General features: G+C 37.8%; 1 protein-coding gene across 1 annotated transcript in view; it reads left to right on the forward strand.

The window, feature by feature from the left end:
- The window catches only part of SYCP2L (synaptonemal complex protein 2 like), a 94,238-nt gene that overhangs the window by 63,671 nt on the left and 9,721 nt on the right, over positions 1 to 20,846 (forward strand). The window contains exons 22-26 of the mRNA XM_087437845.1: positions 16,126 to 16,227; positions 17,283 to 17,389; positions 18,328 to 18,419; positions 20,189 to 20,288; positions 20,394 to 20,452. Coding sequence (XP_087293971.1) covers positions 16,126 to 16,227; positions 17,283 to 17,389; positions 18,328 to 18,419; positions 20,189 to 20,288; positions 20,394 to 20,452 — 460 coding nt within the window. The remainder of the gene's footprint in view (positions 1 to 16,125; positions 16,228 to 17,282; positions 17,390 to 18,327; positions 18,420 to 20,188; positions 20,289 to 20,393; positions 20,453 to 20,846) is intronic.

The following is a 20,846-nucleotide window of genomic DNA, read 5'->3' on the forward strand; positions in this document are numbered from 1 at the left end:
CTTCTTGCCTAATTACTCTGGCTAGGACTTCCAATACTATGTTGAATAGAAGTGGTGAGAGTGGGCATCCTTATCTTGTTTCTGATCTTAGAGGAAAAGATTTCAGCTTTTCACCATTGAGTATGATGTTAGCCGTGGGCTTGTCATATATGGCCTTTATTATGTTGAGTTATGTTCTCTCTATACCCACTTTATTGAGAGTTTTTGTCATAGATGGATTGAATTTTGTCAAATGCTTTTTCTGCATCTATTGAGATAATAATATGATTTTATCCTTCATTTTTTTAATATGGTATCAGATTGATTCGTTTACGGGTGTTGAACCACCCTTGCATGCTTGGAATAAATCTCACTTGAATGTGGTATATGATCCTTTTAATGTATTGTTGAATTCGGTTTCCTAATATTTCATTGAGTTTTATTTATCCCTGTTTATGTTCATCAGGGATATTGGCTTGTCACTTTCTTTTCTTGTGGCACCCTTGTCTGGGTATCAGGGTATCAGGGTAATGCTGGCCTTGTAAAATGAGTTTGGAAGTGTTCTGCCCTCTTTTATTTTTGGAAGAGTTTGAGAAGGATTGGTATTAATTCTTTGAATGTTTGGTAGAATTCACCAGTGAAGCTGTCTGGTCCTGGACTTTTGTTTGTTGGGAGGTTTTTGATTACTGATTCAATCTCCTTACTAGTAATTGGTCTGTTTAGATTTTCTGTTTCTCATAATTCAGTGTTGGTAGGTTGTGTGTTTCTAGGAATTTATCCATTTCTTCTAGTTTGTTAATATGTTGGCGTATAATTTTTCATAGTAGTCTCATATGATCCTTTGTATTTGTAATATCAGTTGTGGTGTGTCCTCTTTCATTTCTGATTTTATTTATTTGAGTCCTCTCTCTTTTTTTGTGGTAGGTCTGGCTAAAGGTTTGTCAATTTTGTTTATCTTTTCAAAATACCAGCTCTTAATTACATTGATCTTTTCTATTGTCTTTTTAGTCTCTATTTCATATATTTCCACTGATCTGTGTTATTTCCTTCTTTCTACTAATTTTGGGATTTGTTTGTTCTTCTTTTTCTAGTTCCTCGAGATATAAAGTTATGTTGTTTATTGAGATCTTGTTTCTTGATGTAGGCATTTATCACTATGACCTTCTCTCTTAGAATTGCTTTTACTTCATCCCACTAGTTTTGGTATGTTTTATTTCCATTTTCATTTGTCTCCAGGTATTTTTTGATTTCTTTTTTTATTTCTTCTTTGACTCATTGGTTGTTTAGAAGCATGTTGTTTAATCTCCACATATTTGTGAATTTTTGTTTTCTTCTTGTAATTGATTTCTAGTTTCATACCATTGTGGTTGGAAAAGATGCCTGATATGATTTCAGTCTTCTTAAATTTATTAAGACTTGTTTTCTGGCCTAACATGTGATCTGTCCTATCAGTGCACTTGAGAAGAAAGTGTATCTGTTGCTTTTGGATGAAATGTTCTGTATGTATCTGTTAAGTCCGTCTGACAGTGACATCTAATGTGTCATTTAAGGCCAGTGTTTCCTTATTGATTTTCTGTCTGGATGATCTATCCATTGATGAAAGTGGGGTATTAAAGTTCCCTACCCTTATTGTATTGCTGTCTATTTCTCCCTTTAGGTCTGTTAATATTTGCTTTATATATTTAGGTGCTCCTATGTTGGGTGCATAAATACATACAAATGTTATATCCTCTTGTTGGATTGACTTCTTTATCATTATATAATGACCTTCATTGTCTCTTATTAAGTCTTTGTCTTAAAGTCTATTTTGTCTGATATAAGTATAGCTACCTCAGCTTTCTTTTGATTTCCATTTGCATAGAATATCTTTTTCCATCCCTCACTTTTAGTCTGTGTGTGTTCTTATATCTGAAGTGAGTCTCTTGTAGGCACCATGTAGATGAGTCTTTTTTTTTAATTCATTCAGCCACTCTGTATCTTTTGGTTGGAGAATTTAGTCTGTTTCCATTTAAAGTAATTATTGATAGGTTAGTACTTATGGCCATTTTTTATATTGTTTTCTGGCTGTTTTGTAATTCCTCTGTTCCTTTCTTTTCTTGCTCTCGTTGCTTGTGATTTGATGATTTTCTGTAGTGGTATGCTTAGATTCGTGTCTCTTTATTTTGTGTACTTACTGTAGGTTTTTTCTTTTTGGTTGCCATGAGGCTTTCTGGTCTATGTTAAGTTGATAACAACTTACGTTTGAACACAATCTAAAGCTCTACATATTTACTTATTGTAGTTATAGTTATTTTTACTACTTTCGTCTTTTAACCTTCATACTAACTTTATAAGTGATTAACCCACCACCTTTACAAAGTTGAATTATTCTAATTTCACTATATATTTGCCTTCATCAGTGAGATTTATACTTTCATATTTTTTCCAGTTACTAATTAGCACCCTTTTGATTCAGGTTAAAGAAATCCCTTAACATTTCTTGTAAGGCCAGTTTAGCAGTGATGAAGTCATCTAGGTTTTGCTTGTCTGCATAACTCTTTATCTTTCCTTCAATTCTGAATGACAGCTTTGCTGGTTATAGTATTCTTGGTTGGTAGTTGTTTTTTGCCCCCAGCACTTTGAATATATCATGCCACTCCTTTTTGGCCTGCAAAGTTTCTGCTGAAAAATCTGCTGACAGCCTTATGGGGATTCCCTTGTATGTAACAAGTTGTTTTTCTCTTGCTGCTTTTATGATTCTCTCTTTGTCTTTAACTTTGACACTTTACTTACAATGTGTCTTAGTGTGAGTCTCTTTGGGTTCATCTTATTTGAAACTCTCTGGGCTTCCTGGGTCTGGATGTCTATTTCCTTCCCCAGGTTACAGAAGTTTTCAGCCATTATTTGTTGAAATAATTTTTCTGCCCCTTTCTCTCTCTCTTCTCCTTCAGAGACCCCTATAATGCAAAAGTTGGTGCATTTGATGTTGTCTCATAAGTCCCTTAAACTATCTTCACTCTTTTTCATTCATTTTTCTTTTTGCTGCTCTGATTGGATGAGTTCCATTGTCCTGTCCTTGAGTTCACTTATCCTTTCTTCTGCTTCATCTAGGCTGCTGTTGAAACCCTCTAATGTGTTTTTCAGTTAAGTTATTGTATTCTTCAGCTCTGTGACTTCTATTTTGTACTGTTTTTATTTACTTTCTCTTTGTTGAATTTCTCAGTTTGTTCATCCATTCTTCTCCTGAGCTTGGTGAACAACTTTATGACCATGATTTTGAACTGTTTATCAGGTAAGTCACTTGTCTCCATTTCATTAAGGTCTTTTTCTGATGTTTTTATCTTGTTTTTTCTTCTGGAACATATTCCTCTGTTTCTTCGTCTTCTTTTATTCTCTGTGTTGGTTTCTATGCGTTAGATAAAACAGCCACCTCTCTCAGTCTTGAAGGTGTGGCCTTGTGTATGAGATGAACCTTATCATTCCACCTGCCCTCTCCCTTCTCTCTTGTTGTCTCTCAAACCTTTGTGATTGTCCAAGCAGCCTACTTTATTCTTAGTGCTCCCAGTAGTCGAGGGTGTGCCAAGACCTGTCAGTGTCCCAAAGTGGGGAATCTCAGTCAGCACCTCCCCTGATTGGAAGCCAGATCCTTGGGCAGCGGCTTTTAAAGAATGCACATATACCTCTTTCAGGTGAAGACTGGGATATAGCTGTCTCTATCTGCTCCCTCTGCACAGAGCCCAGGGATGACAGCCAGTTAAGAACTGTTTCTTTGCTACGTCCCGTTGAACCTGTGAACACAAGCTCTGCTGGCCACCAGAGCCAGGCAATCAAGGGGCATCCCTAGGCAGTAGCCATAAGGACTATGGCACTAGACATAAAAACCAAGGCACTAGATGTATTTACAAGCTCCCCTCTAGGAGATACTGGTGCTTTGAAGTGTGGCAGAGAGATACCACAAATATAGCACCCATGCTCTGAAGTCTCTGGTGAGTATTACAGTTGGCCCTTAGATGTGTGTTTAATTAGGACCCTGCCCCTCAAGCAGCAGCTGTGAAGATTAGCTAATACGCCTCTTTCACAGAAAGAGTGGGGGTATGTTTCAGTCTGCTGTCTGCACTGTGCCTTGGGGGTGTAGCTGGCAAGGAACCATCTCTCCATTTGTTACAGTCCCATGAGACCCAAAAATGCAATCCCCACTGGCCACCAGAGCCAGGTGATCTAGAGGTGTCCCCTGGGAAGTAGCCACAAAAATCAGGGTGCCAGACAAGCGTATAAGCTTCTTTCTGGGAGTTTCTGGTGAGCTGGAGTAAGGCAGAGGGAGAGCACAGAGATGGCACTTGCTGGCTTTTGTCTTTAAACAGTATTTCAGTAAGCCCCTTGATGTATTCTAAATTAGATGTCTGCTCCTCAGGCCAGTGCTTTAAGATAAGCAAATAAGCCTCTTTCACAGAAGGTCTGGTGCTTTTCAGTTGGCTGCCTCTGCACTGTGCCCCGAGGTTCATGAGTCCACATGTATGCGTGAGCCCTTAAGAACTGTTTGTGCGTGTGTGTGAGCCCTTAAGAACTGTTTCAGTTCACTTTGGCTCTGTGGGTCTCATGGATGCAAGCTCCATTAGCTTTCAAAGCTAGATGTTTTGAAGGCTCGTCTTTCAGGTGCAGGACTTAAAAGGCGGGGTGCCAGATGTCAGGTTCAAAACCTTTGCTCCTCGGAGAGAGGCTTGTGTGTTCCCTCCTGATTGTGAGTTGCTGTGCAAGGGGTGGGGTTTATGATGAGATTATGTCTCAGCCTCTCCTACCTGCTTCGCTGTGGGTTTTTTCTCATTTGTCTGAAGTGTAGGAGTTGCTCAGCTAGTTTTTGGGTTTTATTCAGAGGAAATTGCTCCATGTGTACCTACAGATTTGGTGTGTCCATGGAAGGAGGTGAATTCAGGACTCTCCTACGTTGCCATCTTGAACCCTGTACCTGAGGTTTTTTAAAATCATAAATAGATGTTGAACTTTATCAAATGTGTTTCCTGCATCAATTGAGATAATCAAATGAATTTTCTCCTTCAGTTTAATAGTGTGGTAATTAATAGGTATTATGATGTTGAACCATGCTCATGTTCCTGGGGTGAGCCTCACTTGATCATGGTGCATTTTTTAAAATAGACTGTTGGATTTATCTAGTTCATATTTTATTAATGAGCTTTGCATCTACATTTAGAGTGGAAACAGACCTATAATTTTCTTCCTATTGTTATCTGACATAAAATTAGTGTCACACTAGCCTAGGCAGAGAAGGTAGGCAGCTCTCTCTATCTGGTTTTCTGGGAAAGCTTGTATACAGTAAGAATCATCCATTTCTTGAAAGTTTGGTAGAAATCACCTGTAAAACCACATGGGCCTGGGCTTAATTTGTTCTTTTTGTAGTTCCTTCAGGTGCAAAGTTTGGTTGTTTGAGATCTTTCCAATTTCTTAGTATATGTGTTTATCACTATAAACTTTTCTCTCAGAATTGCTTTCACTGCAGCCTATAAGTTTTGGTAGGTTGTATTTCCATTTTTATTTGTTTTGAGGTTATTTTTTATTCCCCTTTTGATTTCTTCTTTGACCCCTAGGTTGTTTAGAAGTGTGTTGTTCAGTTTCTACGTATTTGTAGATTTTCTCACTTTCCTCTTGTTGATTTCTAGTTTCATACCATTTTGGTGAGAAAGGATAGTTGTTATGATTTAAATCTTCTTAAATTTGCTAAGATTTGTTTTGTGTCCTATCTTATGATCTATCCTGGAGAATGTTCCATGTGCACTTGAGAAGAATGTATATTCTGCTGCTATTGAGATGGAATGTTCTATATATGTCTGTTAAGTCCATTTGTTCTAAAGTATGGTTCAGTTCCAACATTTCCTTGTTGATTTTCCGTCTGGATGACCTATCCTTTGCTGACAGTAGGGTCTTGAAGTCCCCTACTATTATTGTATTGTCCATTTCTCCCTTTAGATCTGTTAGTATTTGCTTAATATATTTCAGTGCTTGGATGTTGGGAGTGTATATATTTATAATTTTTATATCTTTTTGAGATAATGACCACTTTATCATTATATAATGACCTTCTTTGTCTCTCGTTACCATTTTTGGCTTGAAGTCTATTTTTTCTGATATAAATATGGCTACCCCTCCTTTCTTTTGGTTTCCACTTACTTGGAATATCATCTTCTATCCCTTCATGTTGAGCCTATATGTGTCTTTAGAACTGAAATGGGTCTCCTATAGGCAGCATATAGTTGGGTCTTGTTTTGTTGTCCATCTGTGCCTTTCAATTGGTGATTTAAATCTATTTACATTTAGAGTGATTATTGAAATGTAAGGACTTACTCCTGCCATGTTATCTTTTGGTTTCTGGTTATTTTGCATTTACATTGTTTCTTTTATTTCTCTTTCTGTCTACCTTTGTAAATTGGTGGGTTTTCATGGTGATTTGCTCAGTCTTCCCTTTTTTATGTTTTGTATCTCTACTCTAGATTTTTGCTTTGTGGTTACCATGAGGCTTACACAAAACATCTCATTGATAAAATAGTCCTCTTTCTGCTGATAACAACTTATCTTCATTCACCTATAAAGGTTCTACTCTTTTACTCCTCCCTTTTTATATTTTTATTGTCACAAATTACCTCTTTTTATGTGGTGAATTTGTTAACAAATTGTAGTAGCTATAGTTATTTTTAATGCTCTTTTTCTTTAACCTTTATGCTGTAATTAAATGATTAAAACACTATTCTAAAATACAGCTACAGTTTTCTAATTCTGACTATTTATTGCCTTTATCAGAGTTTTGTATACTTTCATCTTTTTATGTGTCACTAATGAATGTCTTTTCATTTCAGCTTGAAAAATTCCTTTCAGCATTTCTTGCAAGAAAGGAAGTCTAGTGGTGGTGAACTCCCTCAGCTGTTGTTTGCCTAGGAAAGCCTTTATTTCTCTTTCCTATCTGAAGGATAACTTTCCCAGCGAGAGTATTTGTGGCTGGCAATTTTTATTTTTCAATGCTTTGGATATGTCATTCCACTCTCTTCTGGCCTGTAGAGTTTCTGCTGAGAAATCTGCTGCTAGCGTAATGGGCATTTCTTTGTAGGTTACTTTGCTTTTTTTTCCCTGGCTGCCTTTAAAATTCTTTCTTTATCATTGATTTTTACAGTTTCATTATAGTGTGTCTTGGAGAAGGTCTTTTTTCATTGAGATACTAAGGTGTTCTCTAAACTTCGTGGACTTGTATGTCCTGTTCCTTCCCCAGCTTTGGGAAGTTCTCAACTGTTATTTCTTTAAATAAACTCTCTGCTCTTTTTCTCCCTCTCTTCTTCTGCTAGTATACCCATTATTATTATATTTGCTTTCCTAATAGAGTCTCATAGCTGTCATAAGGTTTCTTCACATTTTAAAACTCTTAGTGTTCTCTCCTCTTCCACCTGAATCATTTCTAAATTCCTATCCTCCAAGTCACTTATTCTTTCTTTCATCTTATCTGCCCTATTACCAGTGCTTTCTAATGTATTCTTCATCTCATTCATGGAGTTCTTCAGCTCCAGAATTTCTGTTTGGTTCTTTTTTATCATTTCAATCTCTTTAGTAAAGTACTTCTGTTTGTTAATTTTACTCCTGAATTCAATGAATTGCCTCTCTGAGTTTTCTTGCAGCTCATTGAATTTCTTCATATCAGCTATTTTGAATTCTTTATCAATTAGAGAGCAATATTTCATGTCTTTGAGATTGGTTGCTGGAGAATTGTCATTTTCCTTTGTGATACTGTATTACCATGATTTTTCATGGTGTTCGATGAAATGTGCCTCTGCTGTTCCATTTGAAGTAGCAAACACCTTTCCTATTTAAGGAAGGCTTTGTTTACTCTGGTTCTCACAGTTTTCCAGGCTGGCAATTAGAAGCCTTTCTTTTTCTATTTCAGAAGGTGGCACTATAGCACAAGTTTTGGTTTCTCTTACTGGGGCTGACTCTCACCTCTACACTTGGGAGCACACATGTAAAAAAAAGCTGGTGACAGAGTTGGAGGTGTGGGTTTAGCACCTGGGGCCCAGTAGGGGGATCCTCCAGTGAAGGAGTCCCAAAGGTCCGTGGGTAGACCTCCTGCTGAAATCTCAGAGCAGACAGCAGAAAATGTGTTCCTTCAATGCTCTTTGTCTGCCTTCTTCCCTTTCTTCTCCCTCCTTCCAGTCACAGAGGCCCCTCCTCAGAAATCCAGGTGTTGCTGTAAAGAAATGGGTCCTTCCAGCTGCATCCTGCACAGCAAGGCAGTTTATCACTCACCACATTCACTTTCCACCACCTCTTCCAGAGAGGTAGCCACTGCCACTGCTGGCACTGCCATTGCAGTGTCAGCTCTGGTCAGCAGGGCCACTTCAGCTCTTTCCTCCGTTTCCTCTGCCTCCAAACTCATCTCTATCCCATTCCAATGGCTTTCCAAGTTCTCTCATCAGGCAGGCTAGACCTTCACAGATTATCTCCCTTGAGTGTTCACTCAGTTTTGAACACCCCAGATTACCTTTTTCCACCAATGGTGGCAAGTGGGAGTGGAGCAGGCTCATGACTTCCGTGGATCCGCAGCCTCCTCTGAGGTTTTATCCAACCACTTTGGTATGCACAGGTGCATGGATCTCTGGGTGTCCAGGTGTACTGTGCAGAGGAACTTTTGTTTAGTTACGAATGTCAAATTAGTTGTAAATCAAAGGGGAGAGAAAGAAGGAATGACTCGTACCACCAGGATGCTGATGTCACCAGTATTTTATTGGTTTTGATGTTATGATAAACAGGACTATTTTCTTTATTTCTTTTTCAGATAGTTTGTTGTTAGTATTGAAACTCAACTGATTTTTGTATGTTGATTTTAACTTTACTGAATTTATTTATTCTAACAGTTTTTTAGTAGAGTTTTTATGATTTTCTATATGTAAGTTCATATCTTCTGCAAACAGAGACAATTTTACATGTTCTTTTCCCATTTGGATGCCTTTTATTTATTTTTCTTCCTAATTGCTCTGGCTAGGACTCTCAGTACTATGTTGAATAGGAGTGTTAAGAGTGGGCACTTTTGTCTTATTCTTGATCTTAGGGGAAAAGCTTTCAACCTTTCACCATTGAGTATGATGTTAGCTGTGGAGTTGTCATATATGGTCTTTATTATGTTATGTTCCTTCTATACCCAATCTGTCAAGAGTTTTTATCATAAAAGGATGTTGTATTTTGTCAAATGCTTTTTCTGCATCTGTTGAGATGATTGTATGATTTTTATCTTTTTCTCTATTAATGTGGTATATCACATTTATTGATCTACTTGTGTTCACCAATTCTTGCTTCCTAGGGATAAATCCCACTCGATCATGGTATATGATACTTTTAATATGCTGTTGGATTCTGTTTGCTAGTATTTTATTCAGAATTTTTGTGTCTATCTTCATCAGGGATACTGGCCTGTAGCTTTTTTTTTTTTTCCTGTAATATCCTTATCTAACTTTGGTATCAGGGTAATACTGGCCTTGTAAAATGAGTTTGAGAGTGCTCCCTCCTATTCAATTTTTGGTAGAGTTTGAGAAGGATTGGCATTAATTCTTCTTTAAATGTTTTGGTAGAATTCACCAGTGAAACCATCTGGTCCTGGGCTTTTCTGTGTTGGGAGGCTTTTGATTACTAATTCGATCTCCTTACTTGTTATTGGTCTGTTCAGATTTTCTATTTCTTCATGATTCAGTCTTGGTAGGTTGTATGTTTCTAGGAATTTATCCACTTTTTCTAGTTTTTCCAATTTGTTGGTGTGTAACTGTTCATAGTAGTTTCTTATGATCTTTTGTATTTCTGTGGCATCAGTTTTAATGTTTCCTCTTTCATTTCTGATTTTATTTCTGTCTTCTTTCTTTTTTGTTTAGTTAATTGAGCAAAAGATGTGTCAATTTTGTTTATCTTTTCAAAAAAAAAACACCTCTTAGTTTCATTGATCTTTTCTCTTGTTTTCTTGTCTCCATTTCATTTGTTTCCACTCTGATCTCTCCTTCATTCTGCTAAGTTTTGGCTTAGTTTGGTCTTCTTTTTTCTTTAAGGTGCATAGTTAGGTTGTTTATTTGAAATCTTTCTTTTTTCTCAATGTAGGCATTTATCACTATAAACTTCCCTCTTAGAACTGCTTTTGCTCACTCCCATAAATTTTGGTATGTTATGTTTCCATTTTCATTTGTTTCAAGATACTTTTTGATTTTCCTTTTGATTTCTTCTTTGACCCATTGTTTGTTCAGGAGTGTGCTGTTTAATTTCCACATATTTGTGAATTTTCCAATTTTCCTCCTGTTATTGATTTCCAGTTTCATACCGCTGTATTAGGAAAAGATACTTGGTATGATTTCATACTTCTTAAATTTGCTAAGATTTGTTTTGTTACCTACGATATGATCTATTCTCAAGAATGTTCTGTCTGTGCTCGAGAAGAATGTGTATTCTGCTGCTGTTAGATGGAATGTTCTGTAAATGTCTGTTTTGTCCATTTGGTCTAAAGTATAGTTTAAGTCCAATGTTTCCTTATTGACTTTCTGCTTGGATGATCTATTCATTGTTGAAAGTGGGTATTGAAGCCCACTACTATTATTGTATTGCTGTCTATGTCTTCCTTCAGGTCTCTTAAAGTTTGCTTAATATATTTAGGTGATCTGATGTTGGATGCATATATATTTACAATTGCTATATCCTCTTGATGAATTGACTCTTTTATCATTATGTAATGACTTTCTTTGTCTCTTGATACAGTTTTTGACTCAAAGACTATTTTGTCTGATGTAAGTATAGCTACCTCTACTCTCTTTTGCTTGCCATTTGCATGAAATATCTTTTTCCATCTCTTCCCTTTGAGCCTATATGTGTCCTTAAAGTTGAAATGAGTTTCTTATAGGCAGCATGTAGTTAGGTCTTTTTGTTTTTTTATCCATTCAGCCACTCTATGCCTTTTGATTGGAGAATTTAATCCATTCAAAGTAATTATTGATCAATAAAGACTTACTAATGCCATCTTATTGTTTTCTGGTTATTTTATAGTTCCTTTGTTCATTTCTTCTTCTCTTACCATCTTCTTTTGTATATTGATGATTTTCCATAGTGATATGTTTGATTTCATTTTCTTTATTTTTTGTGTATCTACTGTAGGTTTTGACTTTGTGGTTACCATAAGGCTTACATAAAACATTAGAAATATAATAGTCTATTTTAAGCTGATAACAACTTAACTTCTATTGCATGCAAAATCTTTACCCTTTGCCTCTCCCTCCCTCCATATTTTATGTTTTTGATTTCACAGTTTACCTCTTTTTATGTTGTCTCCATTAACAAATTATTATAGCTATAATATTTTTTAATTTTTTCCTCCTTTAATCTTTATATTAGAGTTAAGTGATTAACACACCACTATATTACAGTATTAGAGTATTCTGAATTTGATTATATACTTACCTTTACCAGTATGTTTTATATGTTCTTATGTTTTCATGTTACTAATTAGCCTTCTTTCGTCTCAAGGAACTCCTTTCAGTATTTCTTGTTAGATAGATCTTGTGGTGATGAACTCCCTCAGCTTTTGTCTGGGAAAATCTTTATCTGTCCTTCATTTCCGAAGGACAGCTTTGCCGGGTAAATTATTCTTAGTTAGCAGTTTTTTTTCTTTCAACACTATCTACATATCATCTCACTCTTTCCTGGCCTGCAAGGATTTTGCTGAGAAATCTGCTGGTAGCCTTATGAGGTTTTCCTTATATGTGAGGAATTTTTTTTTCTCTTGCTGCTTTTAGGATTCACTCTTTGTCTTTGATTTTAGACAGTTTTATTATAATGTGTCTTGGAGAAGATCTTTTTGGGTGAAACTTGTAATGTGTCTTGGAGAAGATCTTTTGGGTGAAACTTTTTGAGGACTTATGATCTTCATGAACTAGGATGTCAAATCTCCCAGACTTGAGAAGTTCTCAGTCATTATTTCTTTAAGTAAGCTGTCTGCCCCTTTCTCTTTTCTCCTTCTGGGACTCCAAATATGCATAGATTGTTTCTGTTAGTGGTATCCCATGATTCACATACGCTTTCTTCAATCTTTTTCATTCTTCTTTTCTTTGTTTTCCTATGATTAGATAATTTCAAATGATCTATCTTTGACATAATAGATTCTTTCTTCAGCTTAAGTCTGTGGTTGATATTCTCTGTTGCATTTTTCATTTCATTCATCGTATTCTTTAGCTCCAGAATTTCTGTTTCGTTCTTTTTTGATTTCTGTTTCTTTGTTAAACTTCTTGTTTTGTTCACATATTATTTTCCTGAATAACTTTTTTAGAAGCATTCAGTAAATACTTGCCAAGGGACCAGAATAAGAAAATTAGAAAATCCTAGCATTTAATGATGATCCTCAGCATAATTCCATATTTGAATAATCATTTATATGAATAAATATTATCAATTGATATACAGATTTTAAAATGCATTAATCCATACAAAAGATATTTCAGTAGTTCTCATCAGACTGAGAAATTTAACAGCGAAGATTGTCTTTAATTTTTCATATTCTCAGCTTAGTAAACATTGGTAGGATAAACAAAGGAACTAGCATTGGGAAAATGCCATAAATGTTACAGAGAGGATCTTTTAGCAAAGACTTGCCCATTGAAGGCTGTTGGCCTTTATCATTCTAGGCCACAGGGTGTCACTTCAGAGTAAGGTTTCAAAAGTCCCTTAACTTAGTGGAACTTAGCTATTAACCACAGATTTGATTCTGTGTAGCATTAAAAATTGTTTTATCAGAAATATGAATAAATAAATGCAATATGGATACCAAACTATGTTCGCTGAAACCTGTGGCCAATAGGCTACCCAAAATAAGTGAAGAAGCTCCCTGGATTGCAAAAGTCTTTAATTTTAATGGAAATGAAGAAAGTTGTGTTCAAAAGCAGGAGCAGTCCCCCTGCCATCTACCAACAAACCAATTGAGTTAGCATTCATATGAGATCCTTTAGTTTTAGCCACAATGTATTTACTGTTTATGTTCATTTTTAGGTGTTTTGTGTAGGTAGTTTTAATCCCTTAATGAGAATGTTGAAAATTGCCAGTTAAAAGGGGCGTATAGTTACCATGGAAACAAAACTGAGCCAGCTGCATCACTGAGGACTTGCAGCCTTTCGTGAATGCACCAGTTCCTCTAGAGGAGCCTGTGCTCTCTGGAGAGCCATTCCTTTGTTGCAGGTAAAGTACTTTACATGATTGTCCCCTCAAAAAGGGTTCTATTTGCCAAACTATTTCCATGTCCCTGAAGTGGTGCATCTGGACGATCCCTTGTTAGTAGGTTCACAAATTCTGAGCAACTCATTCAAAGGGTAACTAGGTTATTTACACAGTGTTCCTGGATTCATCTCTCTGTTGAATGTAACTGTTGTCTGTGTCAGCAGACACCTTGCTGTACCATAGTGGTGCATGAACACGATAAATTGAAATTCAAGGCCATATTTTGAGCTGTTGCTAAAATATTTTGTCAGGAAAAAAAAAAATCCAGAATGGGCAGAACAGGCAGCAAGGAAAGAAATGTGACAGTTGTTCATCAGTGCCGGGTGGGGCTAGCTGGAATCCTTTCTAAGTGGTTTCTTTGCACCCGGACTGGGAGTATAGATACCATGTGAGATGCGAGCGTGAATGCTGTTTGTTTTGAGGCTGGAAGAGAAGGATGGAGCTGTATCTGGAGTCTTTCCTTGATCTTTAAAAATCTTTTACTCTTGAAACAGTGCAATCCCCTAGAAAATATCTATCCAAACTTTCTAACAAATGAACGCGTCTAAATCTAAGAGGTCTGAGAAGAAAGAGGTAGTGGCTTCTATATGGTAACTCTCCAAGAGTATTTCTTATGCTTTTCTTATTTTTATTACAGAAAGGCTGGATATTTGGTCTTTCTTTTCCAAGTTCTGCAGAGTGGGAATGTGATCTCTAATGAAGTTTTCAGTTTATGAAAATTCTGTTATAGCAAACCAACTAATGTGTCCCATGAAGACCATCATTCATACATGATCATTTGATCTACATATCTGGTGTCATTAATTTAGTCCGTCCTGCTTTTGGATCATCCTTTTCTCTCAATTAGGTATTTATTAGCTCTCTTGTTTTACCTTTCTTGTTTTACTATTTCTTTTTTCCCCTTTAATAGAAAATAGTCTAAGTTGACATTTAAGCCTAGGTTATTTATTTTTCTTAAAAATTTTTCTTCTATTTTACCACAAAGCATGAACTATTTTAATACTAGCTATTCTCTATTTTGCATAATTTTAACAGCAAAATTCTTTTTCTTTTCCTTTTGTCACCTTGAAGTTTGTGATTGGTGTTTCCTACCATAGTTTTAGCTGTTTCTAAAAATTAGTATATTTACAATTCCTCCCCAAAGGTAGTTTTAGCAGATGTTAAAATGCTAAATTTATTAATTTCTATTCATCTGTTTATGTAGTAGGTATTTGGGTCCCTAAAGTTTTTAATATTCTTCTGTCTCTACTCTCACTACTAGTACACAATAATTAGAATAAATTCTTGTTTATTTTACCAAGGTTCCTTTTTTGGATATAAGGTATCTTATTTCAGAAGAGCTTCGATATTCTGAAGCGTTCATTCAATGAATGCCTATTGAATGTATGCTACATGCCAGGAACTTTTCTAGGTGTTAGATATTCTAGTGTGAACAAAACAGACAAAATGCCTCCCCTCACTGGCACTTACCTTCTAGTGGGAGAGACAGATAATACACAAGAAAAGTAAAACATGTAGTATGTTATATTATGATAAAGCCTAGGAAAAAATTAAGCAGAGAAGGGGATTTAAAAGTTGGGGGTTATATTGAAATTTTAGGTTGGATGGCCAGAGGAAACCTTAGTGCAGATATATGTGGGAAAGATTCAAGTCAGAGGAACAACAAGTGCAAAGGCCTTGAGGTGAGCATGTGCCTGGGGTGTCTGAGGAACCACAGGGAGAGCAGGGTAGAGGAGCAGAGAAACTTGCCTCTGCTTCTCCGCTGTCTGCCCACCATATTGTACAGCTCCTTACACATAGTAACATTCGAATATTCATTGAGTGAATTAATGAAACTGGATTCCAGAACTTTCAGAGGGAAAATCAACAGTGACTAGCTAGATATGTGAGGAGAGGGGGTAAATCCACAAGCATTTGTGTGGGGGCTGAGTGTATGGTGGGGAAGAAAGAGTGGTTTGGGTGGAGAGGAATAGAAGAGAGTAGGTTTTGAGCTGGAGATGTTGAGTAGGCAGCTGGAAACACAAGTTTGCTGCTTAAGAGAGCTCAGGCAAGAGAGAGATTTGGGAGGTGATAGTTGGAGGTATGGGACTGATGAGATCCTCCAGGGAGATGGCCTTGGACAGGGTCACGGTGTGGGAATGCCGAAAGTGGTGTGGATTCATTCTGTAGGCAGGACCTCGGGCCTTGACGATGGAAGAGAGGTGGATGGTAAAGAAAAGCAGGAGTCAAACCTAATGCTAGTGCTCTATTGACAATAGTGGTGCCATTGATAAGATTGGGTGCCAGATGGGGCAAGGACATGTTTGGGGTGAGAGTGAACATCAGGATAGAAAATATGTAGTAAATGCCAAATTGAAAAGAGGACCTATATTTAAATCTCATAAGCTAAGGCTCTCAAAGTCACTTGGGCTAGTGAGGAGCCAAGTTGACTTCATTTATGAGGTAGCCCTGAGTATAGCGCTGAAGCTCCAGTGTCACCAGCAGGTGGCGCACCCCACCGGGTGATCCATGACCTTCCAAAGGCCCATCTGTTTGGAAATCTTGCTACCCTACCATTTAGCCTGGAGCCCTGGAAGTGTTTTTGATGCCTCCCATTACTGCTTTTCGTTTGGAATCAGTCTGTACCTTACTAAGCAGAGTGTTCCTGAATGTTACGGAGCTCCTCAAAGGGATGCCTGTTCTCGTGTATCCTCTTTCAGAGACTTAGTGCTTTGATACTTGTGCTGTTCGTAGTCAACGTGCCAAATGATACGTAATTAGCAACAGGCAGGGAACAAGTTTCACTTGCTGCTCATGAAGGTTAGATATTAACTGGCGAAAAGAGGACAAGATAAATTTAGGACAAAAGAAATGTGTGTGTGGTTATTAATGTGCTCTGTTTGCCTTTAGACATATCAGATGATAGTTTTGCTAAGTGGAAACAGTCAAAACTGGAAGAAGATGATGCTCCAGGGTCCCTTTCCTCAGTAGCAGAAGAAGCAGACTTGGCAGGTAACATTATGCACCCAGCCAGCCATTCAAGCAAGAGTATGACAAATGTGTAAGCACTGAATGTACCCACATGAATTACAAGGGAGTTACAGTTTTAAGATCATAGTAGCTACAGAACCCTAAAGACTAAGCATTTTGTCCTTTCAGAGACAAGTAAATTGTTGCACAAATTGCAGATAAAAGCGAGCACCATCTTCTTCTAGCACTGATTTCTGCCTCTTAACACTTTATGGCAATTTTCAGGGCCTAAGTGTTCTTAAACTTACAGGTCTCTGCTTTAGTTGATAGTTATTAACTACATTTTTATGTTAGAACTATCCATTTTATACCAATGAAGGAGAATGATCTGAAATATTTGCCTGTGGGGTTGGCCTTCTTGATGAGTGACACCACTATGTTTTGAAACAGAAGGTTCCAAGAAGGCAAATTTGGAAGCCCAGAAGTACTAGAGAGCGGTAGTTAAGAGCCAGTCAGCCTGGTTCCAATCCTGGAGCTGTTGGTGTAAGCTTGCACAAGTTATGTGATTTCTCTGTTAAAGGTGGACAAAAGTAGTGCCTACTTTACATGGTTTTTGTGGGACAGAATGAGTTGATACATGCAAATCCCTTAGAGTGGAGCCAGATCCCTCATGAGCCCTCAAACAACTGCTGGCACCCAGAAGCTGTTATGCCAGCATTGTCCCCGTAGAAATGCCCTACCCATCGTGTCCTCCTTAAAACCTCTTATGACACCTCGGCCTGCTTCTTAGACATAATATCAGTTGCTCTGATTTCAAGTGCTGAAAGGGTTTGGATGAAACGAGCACTTGCCAGCGAGAGAGGTTTGATGGGACACAGCATGAAGCACCTGCCGCGTAGATTCTTGGCTCAAGCTGGCCTGGTCAGGCGTGGCCAGGGTCAGCCCTGCTGCAGTCACGGGCAGGCCACTGGCGGGGCTTCCGTGGATCCTATTTGTGCCTCTGACTGACTCTCCGTCCCCTGGGCAGATGATGGACTCAGCACATCTACTCCGAGCACTTTGTTAGTTTTACTTAATGTTCTGTTCTTGTTGTTCAGAAGGCATTTCCGCTCCATCCCTAGAAGTTATGCCAGAGAACTTGAATGATTCTGCCGTTATCACAACCTTTGAAAACCTCACTAGAGAACTGAAAAGAAAGTACGAGGTAATGGTCCACTAAAAATGAAAAGCTAGCTTGTTATGAATTTAAAGTAACAAGTTCGTATTATTCATCAATACCGTTGTTATCCTTCATATCAGTGAAGGATAACACGTATCAATACCATATGTGAAGGTGCTCCTGCGTCTTTGGGGGAAGTATATTTGTCTTAGCCGTGGTCACTAATTTTAGTGCCTTTGTGAATTGTGGTTTGTATTTATAATACAGCTCTTCCACATCCATTTGCTACGGTAAGACCAGAGGGGTCTATATGGAAATCAGACTCATGGTCTGGTTTCGCTGAAAGCATTCTCAGACAATTCAACTACCAGGGAGCAATGATTTTGTCACAGTGGTAGACGAGGAGAAGGGAGGAGAAGGAACTGTGTGGACAGGAGAGGTGTCTGGGACAAAGATGGAGGTGGGCTATGGGTGGGTGGTCAGCTGAGTGGTGGCAGATCTGAGACACTGCACATACAGGCTGTCCCCAAACCTTGTCTGCAAAATAAACTTGGGAACCTTTTCAGTCCCATCCTTTTTTGTCCTATTGTTTATAAATTCCCAGAGAGTTACTTATTGAGAAAAGTATTTTACCCTAACATATATTCATTTAACTAACTTGGAAGATCTCCAAAGTCTGATCTTATTTTCTACAATACCGATGTAAGCTAATTTATAATAGAAATTTGTTCATGGTATTCAATATGTGTATCAATAGCATGAATATAAGTTTTCTTATTTGAGATTATTCTTTATTGGTACCGAACCTGAGATAATACATGAAGGTGTGTAGCATGGTGCCTTATCACAATTCTTTAGTGGTAATGTTTGCTATGAATATTATGTGCTGGTAGCACCTTTTTAATACAGAATCTGCATTCGATTTATGTAGTTATGTTTAAGCCGAATGTGATTGTTTTGTTGTTGTTGTTGTTATGGTTTAGCTAAGATACAGCAGGAGTCTACTTTATTCAAAAAATGCAAAGCAAGCACCGGATTGCCTAGTAAAACTTTTGAACCAGATACATCAGTGCAGGTAAGTGGGTTTCAAAATAGGTTGATGGAAATGTGATCTCTCACAAACCTTTGTCTCATGACCACTGTGCTGGGGCCCTGAGGAGCTGAAGCTTGAACAGATACCTCGCTTAACCCTTCCAGGGTTCTGGTTTTTCATACAATGAGTGGTTGAACTAAATGCCCTCCTTATACCTCTTGATGGTCTACCATTGTTGGGATCCTAAAATACCATTCTTAAAAAATTCATAATCCAGTTGTGAAGACAGGGAAAGCATGGAGAGATATATGTACATATAAAATGCTGGATAAATGATATGTGGTGTATACACACAGTAGGCTATTATTCAACCTTAAAAAGGAATAAAATTCTGATACATGCTACAACATAGATGAACCTTGAGGACAGCATGCTAAGCGAAATAAGCCAGATACAAAAGGACAAGGGTTCTATGATTCCCCTTATATTAGGTTCCTAGAATAGGCAAATTCGTAGAGATGGAAGGTAGACTAGAGGTTACTAAGGGTTGGGGGAGTGGGAAATGGGAAGTTGTTTAGTCAGTACAGAGTTTCTGTTTGGGATGACAAAAAAGTTCTAGAAATGGATAGCAGTGATGGTTGAACGACATTGTGAATGTACATAATGCCACTGAATTGTACACTTAAAAATAGTTAAAAGAGTAAATCTTATGTATATGTCAGCACAATAAATTCATGCACACACACACACCCTTATGACCATGTAGCAAGAAGTACAAAGGGGCCAGAATTTCAGAGAGATGTGAAGGATGAGAAGGAGGAGTGGAGAGATGGGTTTCTGTAGTGATTACAGTTCATCCAGAGTGGTTACAATGGAGGTGCTTCTGAAGTGAGGTTTTGGAAACAAAGGTTTGAATGGTATGGGGAAGACAAGTATAGAGATTGTTCCTTGTCGGACAGAATGGCCTGTAAAGGAAGGTGGGGAAGAAGGCGATGGCAGGTCGGTTTGCTTAACTGAAGTAGAAAGTTTCTTAGGGCAGAATACATAACGTGAACAGAAATTTATAATTGTTTTCAAACTTATACATGCAATTTCATTTGATTCTCAAAACAAACCAGTGAAGGACTTTGGACTTGTGGAAAGCCCTTTCTCTTTTAGAGGGCGTACATTCATCCATTTTTTCATTCAGCAAGTGCACACCGGGCAGCGCTAGGTGCAGGTCCTATGCTACCTGCGGGAGAGCAGTGGGAAGTTTTAGGAGCTTCTTGCCTTATGGGACTTCCAGCCTAAAGGAGAGGACAGACAACAAGCAAGCGAAGAAAGAAGCAGTTGGTATGGTGGTTGGACACAGAATAGCGACTGTTAGAAATTTCAGAACTAAAATATCAAGATGGAAAAAGTGTTCATTAGCTGATTTCAGCATCAGGGCAAGGTTAAGGTGAGAGAGAAGGGAGCAAGTGGAAGGTAGGAAGCAATGGGGAGCCGTGGTTGGTAGAGTGGCTTCTAGCCCAGGTCTGGCCTCAGTCTCCTCTTCCCTGCAGTCATCTCTGCTTTGCCCCGCTAAGTATGATTCCGAAATACCAGCCTCCTCTGGGCTTCTGGTGAAAGGTGAAATCAAAGTTTGCATGGTTAAGTTTCTGGGGGCGAGGATGGGCAGACAGGAGGGGAAGGAAGAGAAAAGAGACGTGTATTTTAAAACAAGAAATGTCTAGAGAAGAATATGAAGTATCCTGGCAATAAGAGGATGAATTGAGTGTCTTTTGTCACATCCAAGCAGTCCCAGTGAAATTTGCTGCTTTTATGTTTATCAGATTGGATAAACTAGAGCAGTTTCACAGTTTTGTTCTTCGAGAACTGAGAAACCTTGAGGAGGCTATTCAGGCTCTGAAACACCTTGAGAAGGATATTCTGGTAAGTTCTTTTTGTTCGTAACATTCTCTGAGACTTAAGAGGATCTGTGTCAGGGTAGAATAACTGCTGGCTACTTAAACAAACAAATCTTTCATTCAATTTTAGGAATTCTGTGGGAAACAATCAGATGAACTGAAATCATTCTGTGACCTGCAAGTGCTGAGGTATTTTTTTAATATATACTTTCTGGAAGTATCTCAGTTGAAGTATGAGGTAATGCTTTGGCTGGAATATGAGTGGTTGATTTTGATAGAACTTCACTTAACTAGCTAACTGGCTGTATCTTTTCCAACCAACCAGTTCTGTGGCATTCCCTGAGCATAGAGTGTGGCTTAGGATATCAATCTAGGAGTGGACATTTTGAGCAGCATAAACAGAATCACTCAAATTTCAATGTTTTTGATCCAAATTGTTTTATTTCTAAATGATATTTTAAAAATTAAAGTGAGTAGATTTTGAGAAAATAGATTTCTGAGTAAACAGTTGATTTTCAGTCATATGCTGAATTGTATTCTTGGTAGGATATATTCTATACATAATATGTATATATATTTTTAA

This window comes from Ceratotherium simum, chromosome 13, assembly GCF_057802395.1.
Source record: "Ceratotherium simum simum isolate JZ-2026a chromosome 13, ASM5780239v1, whole genome shotgun sequence".
NCBI lineage: Eukaryota > Metazoa > Chordata > Mammalia > Perissodactyla > Rhinocerotidae > Ceratotherium > Ceratotherium simum.